At 34.6% G+C, this 9,375-nt stretch overlaps 2 protein-coding genes across 2 annotated transcripts; both read left to right on the plus strand.

Moving 5' to 3' along the window:
- Nucleotides 1–5,721: 5,721 nt before the first annotated feature.
- Nucleotides 5,722–6,126, plus strand: LOC139901171 (uncharacterized). The gene has a single exon (XM_071883904.1). The coding sequence runs from the start codon at nucleotides 5,722–5,724 to the stop codon at nucleotides 6,124–6,126; it is 405 nt and encodes a 134-aa protein (XP_071740005.1).
- A 548-nt stretch (nucleotides 6,127–6,674) lies between these two features.
- On the plus strand, nucleotides 6,675–7,067 carry LOC139901172 (uncharacterized). Its single transcript, XM_071883906.1, has one exon. It carries the CDS (start codon nucleotides 6,675–6,677, stop codon nucleotides 7,065–7,067), a length of 393 nt encoding a protein of 130 aa, XP_071740007.1.
- The last annotated feature ends 2,308 nt before the right edge of the window (nucleotides 7,068–9,375 follow it).

The raw sequence follows: 9,375 nt of genomic DNA on the forward strand, positions 1-9,375 counted from the left end.
TCTTCTCTCGTCCAGGAAACCACCATCGATCACATCATTAAAACTATTTGATACCCGTATGTTTCTGTTATGAACAACAATCATAACCACCTTCACAAATGAAACAAACCACTTTACAAGACAAAAATAAACAATCACCACCATAGTGGAACCATCTTGATCATAAATAACCACCATTGTAAACCTTCAAAATAGCCACCTCAGGCTACTCGTTACCTGCTATGGTTGCAGCTATATTCCTGATTCTTGTCCCTATAAAACATCGCCTTCTTTACTGCTTCTAAATCCTGTTTCTACTTCGAAGACATCCACATAAAACCACCTTAATTACAGCTGTATTACTACTGCTATTTTAATTCTCCTGCTCCTGTTTCAAACACCACGATCTGTGATGAGAGGACAAGGGTAAGAACATGTTAAAACTCACTCTATTTGGATGCATTATAAATAACACATTTGTTAATAAACAAGTGTAATAAAAAGCTTCAATCTTGCCGACAAATTTGAGTCACTCAATTAAAGGACGTTCCATATTTCTAAAGTAACTTTGATGGGTATATGATGTGTTGTCAAACCCTATAACCCCATCGATACTAACTCACTGCAAACAGACAAAAATTTTTTTCGTTTGTGCTAATATTCGAGCCAGGCCACTTCTTGTTAATAATTATATTTAGTGAATTGTAAAGCATTTTAATATGCTTGAGGAACAAAGATGCCGACTGCATTGGGAGATATGAGGGGTCACGAAATTAAAGTGGCCAAATTAAGTGTAGTGGAAATTCTTTATACAAAACTTTAATAAGTCCTGATTCATGTGGGATACTCTTGTTTGTGGCCGTCCAAAGAGAACCCCACAAACCATATTAAAAGTTATACATGACCAAGAACTAATTGATGGAAGTCTTCTGTATCGATGAAACTCTTTTTTTTTATACGAACAACAATGAAGATAATAAATAATGATTTAGATGGTGAGGTTACCTTGAAAATGAGCTATTAATTAGAGAAGATGATGATTGCTAGAAATAATGGTTTAGATTAGAATATTGATGCCTAGGATGATGGAGAAGATGATTATGATAGTTAATGGGAAATGACGTGGTGCTGATACATATTAAAACACGATGATGCAGACATTAGTTAATCCCTGCATTTTTCGGTGGAGATTCATGAAAACAATACAGTCCATGAAATCTTTTTCTGTTGGGCTTATTAAATCGTTAGTTTGGCTACTTGGGCCGAGAGTTCCTTTATCAACTTGGGCCGAGAATTCCTTTTTCTGATTGGGCTCAGTTCTATTTAGATTATTGGGCTTGTGTTTTGATTTTGCTAAATGAACCGAGAAGTTTAATGAAGTTGAGGATGATGATTCATAATTGTGGTTAGGATAAAAATAAATGTACGATGATGATGATTAGGCGATGAATAGGATTTGATGATGACGATATTAACATAAGATGGTGATGAGAAGTTGATATAATTATAATCATGATTTTGATTATGATGTTAATGATGTACGTGATGATTAACGGGTATGATGATGTGTATATTAAGTTATGATGATGATTATGGCGTGATATTATGATGTTTAGAATTAAAGTATGATTAAGATATTGATAATGATACATAATGATGGCGGTGACGGTTTATATGATTATGATCATGATTCGTTAATGATGATGGATAACTCGTTATTGATTAGGAAAAACTGATTAGCTTGGATGGTTTGGGTATACGTTGGGTTAGCGGGACGTCGCGGGTTCAAACTCGAGCTTTGGCATTTTTTTAAGGGCTACTCCTTTGAGGTAGTTATTACAAATACTCTTATTGTTATTATTATATTATTATTATTATTATTATTTTATTTATTATTATTATTATTATTATTATTATTATTTATTATTGATTATTATTAAGTAATTATTATTATTACCAATATTAGAAATAAGATTATTAGTATAATTAATATTATTATCATTATTATTATTATTATTATTATTATTATTATTATTATTATTATTAAAATATATAGTATTATTATTAATATGACTATTAATATTTCTATTAGAATCATCATTTTTATTAAAAGTACCATTATTATTTAAAATATTATTTTTATGAAAAGTAACATTTTTATCTTATCATTATTATCTTTTCATTGGAATTATTATTATTACTAACATTACTTTTATTAGTAGTATTATTATCAAAACTATTAATAGCAGTATCATTAATAAATCTAATTACTTTTAGTATTATTATTATCATAAAAAGATACTAATTTTTATTTATTATTATTGATATTATTTTAACAAATAAATAGCTATATAAGAATATATTTAAAACATATCGCATAACAACAGTAATATTTTCATAATAAATACTAATTATTTATCTAAGGTATATAAAATAAATATAGTTAAAACAGTTACCAATGAAACATACAAATTACTGAAATAACAATTAATAATAATATCTAAACTTGTTCGATTACAAGTATATGTTTTAATAAATATATGAATAATATAGGTTCGTGAAACCGAGACCAACCCTACACTTGTTCAATGATGTCATATGTATTTTTACTACAAAATACAGTATGGTGAGTTTCATTACTCCCTTTTTAAATGCTTTTGCAATATATATTTTTGGGACTGAGAATACATGCGCTGTTTTTATAACTGTTTCACGAAATAGACACAAGTAATTGAAATTACATTATATGGTTGAATGATCGAAGCTGAATATGCCACTTTTGCTTGGCAGCCTAAGAATTAGTAAACCGATCTACTAATTGACGCGAATCCTAAAGATAGATCTATTGGGTCTAACAAATCCCATCCAAAGTACCGGATGCTTTAGTACTTCGATGTTGTTTTATCATGTCTGATGGATGTCCCAGAATGATAGGGGATATTCTCATACGCATCTTGTTAATGTCGGTTACTAGGTGTTCAATCCATATGAATAATTTTTGTCTCTATGCATGGGACGTATATTTATGAGAAATAGAAATGAAAATCTTGTGGTCTATTAAAATGATGAAAATGATCGATTATGATAAACTAATGAACTCACCAACCTTTTGGTTGACACTTGAAAGCATGTTTATTCTCAGGTATGAAAGAAATCTTCCGTCGTGCATTTGCTGATTTTAAGGATATTACATGGAGTCGTTCATGGCATACTTAGGACAGTACCTCGCAATGGGACCATATGTTGAAGACTTCATCCAGATGGATTAGGACGGGGTATGACACAGCTTTTATGTTTTTCTGTTTCTCGTTTGAAATCCATCACCTTCATTAAAAATACCACACCAAAATCATCACTAATTACTCCTACTATTCTCGTTTATGGTTTGTTCAATTACCATTCCCATCGCCATTTTTTTTATTCTTTCATTCTTCTTGTAGTTGTACTGCTACTGCTACAACGATAGACTTCTGGTTCTATTTCTATTTTTTTGATGTGAAACAGTAAAGATTAATGATGATGATGATGATGATGATATGATGTATGATAAAGATGATGATATGATATTGGTTATGGAGATTATTATATTGGTGTTGTGCAATAATGATGATAAATATGGAAGGATGATAATGACAGCCTCGATATTTTTTTGTAACTCCTACGGTCAATCGAATTGGAACCACACCAAAACCCCAAAATTATTTCATGGACTCCCTTGTTGGGACGTATCATTGGGCTTCTCGAATTTAGATGGACTAACATCTTAGGCTAGTTGCTTTTGGGCTTGAACTATGAAGGGGTTGTTTGGACGGGTTATATAGTTTAGGATATGATTCAAAACAGAAAAGCATTGGACAGATTAGTGGTTTAGGGGTGTGGGGGTTTAAGCGAGAGGTCTCAAGTTCGAGCCCGGGCATAGACATTTATTTTTGGAATTTTTTTCTTGAAAGGTAGTTATCATTATTACCTTTATTATTATTATTATTATTATTATTATTATTATTATTATTATTATTATTATTATTATTATTATTATTATTATTATTATTATTATTATTATTATTTTTATTATTATTATTATTATTATTATTAACATGATTTTAAGATTATTGTTATTATTATTATTATTATTAACATTAGTATTAGTATTATCATTAAGAATTAATATAAGGATTATCATTATTATTATTAACTTATAACATATTTTATTTATTTTTACTAGTATTATCATTATTGTTAGTATTGTAAGTATTTTCATTTTCATTTTTTATTAACATTATTATTATTATTTTTTATTTTCATTATTATTAAAATACCTTTTTATTTAAAACTTCATTATCATTATTATTATATTATTATAATAAATAAATATGTTGTATATAAAAATATACTCATACAATAATTATATTAATATTATCTATAATTATATATTAAAAATATTAACATTTCTATTATGTTTATATAAAATAAATACATATATAACATGTAATTTAAGATATAATATATATTAGAATTTAGTACAAATTATATATATAAACTACAACACTAAATATATAAATGCTATATAATTAATAGATGGAAGTATTTGATTTTCATTATATGTGTTAATATATATATATATATATATATATATATATATATATATATATATATATATACATATATATATATATATATATAAAAATGATATAGGTTCATGAATCAGAGGCCAACCCTCCATTGTTCAGTTCCGTCGTATGCATATTTTTACTACAAAATATTGTATTTTGAGTTTCATTTGCTCCATTTTTCAATGCTTTTGCAATATATATTTTTGGGGACTAAGAATACATGCGATGCTTTTATAAATGTTTGAAGAAATAGACACAAGTACTCAAAACTACATTCTATGGCTGGATTATTAAATTGAATATCATCCTTTTAGCTTGGTAGCCTAAGAATTAGGGAACTGACCCCCTAATTGACGCGAATCCTAAAGATAGATCTATCGGGGCCCAACAAGCCCCATCCAGGTTATGGATGCTTTAGTACTTCGATATTTATATACAGATGAGTGTACCTGTATATTTGAGGATATTCTATATGCATCTTGTTAAGGTCGGTATCAGTTATTCACCATATGAATGGATTTTTATACAGATGAGTGTTCCTGTATTATAATTTTTGCAGATGAGTGTTCTTGTAGTTAACTATGAAAATTAAATCTTGTGGTCTATTGAAATTATTGAAATGATTGTTTAAGATAAATCTATGAACTCACCAACCTTTTGGTTGACACTTTAAAGCATGTTTATTCTCAGGTATGAAAGAAATCTTCCGTTGTGCATTTGCTCATTTTAAGAACATTACTTAGAGTCGATCATCACAATGGGACCAAATGTTGATGACTTCGTCCAGATGGATTAGGACGGGTTATGACACGCTGGACTGGTCCTCACAAGTCCCGACGGAGAGGAGCATACTTATGCACTCCGGTTCACGTTTGCTGCGACCAATAATGAGTCTGAATATGAAGTGTTACTGTCTGGGATGCGCATAGTGCAACAGCTCGGAATAAAGCACTTGGACGCATATGTTGACTCACAATTGGTCGCTAACCAGGTCAATGGATTGTTTGGAGCGCATGAAGCCTCTATGCAATGATACATGGATCTGGTGCATTAATTAGCAAATGAGTTTGATGTTTTTAGATTGACGCAGGTACCCAGGGGGCAAAACAAGAAGGCAGACGCACTGAGAAAAATGGCTGCTTTGGCTTTTGATCATCTACGCAAAAGCGTGTGGGTTGAAGTGTTAACAGAAAAATCTATTGACGAGAAATCAACTGTTACGTCCATCGAGGAGGAAAGCCCAATATGGATGACACCATTGGTGAAATTCTTAATTGAGGGTGAACTCCCGGCAGACGTAAAAGAAGCGCGAAAGATCCGCATGAAAGCTCCCATGTACACGTTAATCGAAGGTGTTTTATACAGGAAATCCTATTTAGGTCCAAGCCTGTTGTGCATTGGACCTAATCAAGCTAAAGTGGTGCTTCGAGAAGTTCACGAAGGCTCTTGTGCCTTACACTCTGGGTACAGAACATTTGTTGCAAAAGTGATGCGCATAGGTTATTACTGGCCCTCCATTCGCAGCGACGCAAGATAAATTGTAAGGACATGCCAATCATGTCAACAGCACGTGCCAATAAGTCGAGCACAACGGTATCCCATGATACTAATAAAGGCAGCAAGGTCATTCAGCAAATGGGCCATCGACATTGTCGGTCCTATTACTGTGTGCTCAGGAGGAATAAAATTCTTGGTGGTGGCAATTGATTATTTCACCAAGTGGGTGGAGGCAAAGGCATTGGCAACAATTACTGGCAGGCGCAGCCGTAACTTCTTTTGGGAAGATATTGTGTACAGGTTTGGAATCCCCAATGAAATTGTCAGCGACAATGGTACTCAGTTTAAAGGCGAGCCCTTTAAAAGCTGGTGTCAAGAGCTGAATATCCAGCAGTCTTTCACTTCGGTCGCTCACCCACAGGCCAATGGCCAATGTGAAGTAATAAACCGCGATATTGTAAAGGGGATAAAGCATACCTGGGTTTGTATGGTAACGAGGGGGTCGATGACCTCCCAAGTGTTTTGTGGGCACATCGTACCACTCATAAAAACATCATAGGAGAAACACCGTTCAGCTTGGTTTAAGGAATGGAAGCAGTAATTCCCACAGAATTAATGGTTTCGACGAAGCGCATACACGACTTCGACGAGTCAAGTAACGATGAAGGCTTGAGCACTAGTCTAGATATGCTAGAAGAGCACAGAGAAATAGTTACCATACGAGAAGTAATTAACAAGCAGAAGATCTCTAAATACTACGATAAGCGTGTAAAGCCTATGTCGTTCAGAATTGGAGATTATGTACGGCGCAATAATGAAGCAAGTTGGGCAGAGAATACTGGAAAGTTGGGACCAAACTGGGAAGGTCCTTACGAAGTTATTAGAATAAGTGCAATAGAGTCCTATATCCTGACAAGATTAAATGGAGAGCGAATACCTCGCACGTGGCATGCAACCAATTTGAAAAGATGTTATATATGATTGTCAGGCTGCAGTACTAGGGATTGATCACCCCGAGTTTTAATCATTTGCATTTTTTTTAGTTCGTTTAAAATATTACTTTGTTTACTTTTAAGACAATTCGTATTTCTTTCATGGTTGCAATAAATAGTCATTTGGATATGACTTGAGAATTTGATTTATTTTGTAATAAATAAATTTTATTTTTTGAATGGAAGTGTTTGGTTACATTTCAACGCACAATATGACAACTATTACATGAATCCTGCCTCCTTAAGGGATGATCTCTAGGTCCTGCGTGGCAGAAGCCTGTTTGGTTACAAGGCTAGATTTTAGGGTGGGTAACAAGCATTGGTTTGCCTAGACCAACACACTCTCGCAAACTAGAAGACTGCAAGTCATGACTATAAACGACAAGCATTGGGGTTGCTTGCCCACTAACCTAAGTGTTGGTTCACTTGGAAGACTCTGAATAATTTACTTAATAATGTAATGAAAAGCGTTTGCTATGTGCACAATAGTTTAGCGTCGGTTAATATTATTAATTTTGGAGTATAAATGGGTATACATTGGTTTGTATACAAATAAAACTTTAAGTTTTAAGAACTTAACGCGCCTAATGATGCGAACGATATGATAAGAAAGATATTGGATTACTTTACTTATTACCATTATGAAAGAAACAATGCATATCATTGATTACATAGTACCATTACAAAAAAGTGCCTGTAGCACAATAGTTAAGTTGACATGCAGGCCATTACAATTGCAGAAAAAATAAAATCTAAACTATGTGGCTTGTTTGGAACGGTGCCCTACACTAATGGTAGCAATCCTTCGAACCCTCGCCTGCAGCGATCAGGCGGATTGCCCCATAAAAACAGAAAATAAACAACTAAACTAGAACTGAGGGGCACACCCATGATGCTAAAAGCGCCTCAAGAAGCATGCTAATAGCAGGTGCACCCCCCAAAGGCATTGAACGCAAGGGGCCAAAAGCAATGAAAGCTTATGGCGCACCCAAGACCCCCCAACACTATTCAAAAAACATTACAAGGCACCATGAAAGGCACGCCTTGCAACCCCCAACGGAGAGCATTGGCTCGCCAACCTAAATCTTCATCGATAAAAGATCTTGCACAGAAACAACAGGATCAAGGGCAGCATCTGCCAGAGTTTGGATTGAAATGTTTTCCAGTTCCTTGCTGGACTCAAGTAGCTTCTCGTAAGCATCCTCTTCAAGTTGATCTGTGATGACTTGGGGAATAATAGCAGGTACCTCGATGTTCTTAGAGATTAAATCTTAGAAGCGCACCCGTTCTAATGCCTTAGTCGCCTTAAGAGCTTATGAGTAAAGCTCTGTAACAATGGAGGCGCCCAGTGCATGAGTAGTAATGGTCAGAAGTGCCATGCGTAGATCTACATAAGTTCGTCGAATGACGTCACGGCTCGCAGACACTTTCGTAACCTGGGTGGTAAGATCGTTTCTCTCAAAGGTTAGCAAATCAACATTGGAGTTAGCAATAACAAGCTCCTCCCTTAGTACCCTGTTTTCCTCTTCATAGTCTACCTGCGAGGATAGAAAATCAACTTTCTCCTTTTTCAAAGACTCAATAGTGGCCTCAGCTATTTTCAGCACGTCATTGGCCACTTTAACCTTTGTCTCCAGAACCTGCACCCTCTTCTACAATTGCTCGGACATGTTAAGATCAGCGCGATAAGTGCGCTCGGTGCTCAGCCTATCGCAGTCCCTTACCCATGTTAAAAACAATAGCTGCATGACGAAATTTAGCTTCTGCTCTGGTGTCATTTTTTTCTAACTCTTGCCTAACGACAGCAGTAGGGCACCCTTGCATGTACAAATTCTGCTCAATCGCGGCGCGCTTTGACACATTCAACATAGTAGCCAAGTTGTCCACTTGACTAGGCACGTATCGGTTTTCATTTAAAATGGGCGCTCGGGCAGAAGGGGTAGCACTAGCACGGTTGGCAGTAGGCGTTGAAGAAGATGGAGCAATCATGGCAAGAGGAATGGGTGTGATTGGCTGTACATTAACAGTTGGGAGCAGAGGGGGCGCATGGGTAGCAGATGGAACAACAGAGGAAACGGTAGGCTCCACATCTTCTTCAATATGCACAACTAGCATGAAAATTCCACAGTCAAGCATGAGCAAGGTAAGATATAAACTTCAGCAGAATAATTTAAGTTATATTTTTACCTTCGGAAGAATTTGCAGCTTTACTCTTCTTGACTAGAGGGTTGAGCCACACAGAGGAGCGGCGCTTCGATGTAGCCTCATATGCTCCTCCCTCGCTCATCGTTGCATCA

Source organism: Rutidosis leptorrhynchoides, chromosome 3 (genome assembly GCF_046630445.1).
Source record: "Rutidosis leptorrhynchoides isolate AG116_Rl617_1_P2 chromosome 3, CSIRO_AGI_Rlap_v1, whole genome shotgun sequence".
NCBI lineage: Eukaryota > Viridiplantae > Streptophyta > Magnoliopsida > Asterales > Asteraceae > Rutidosis > Rutidosis leptorrhynchoides.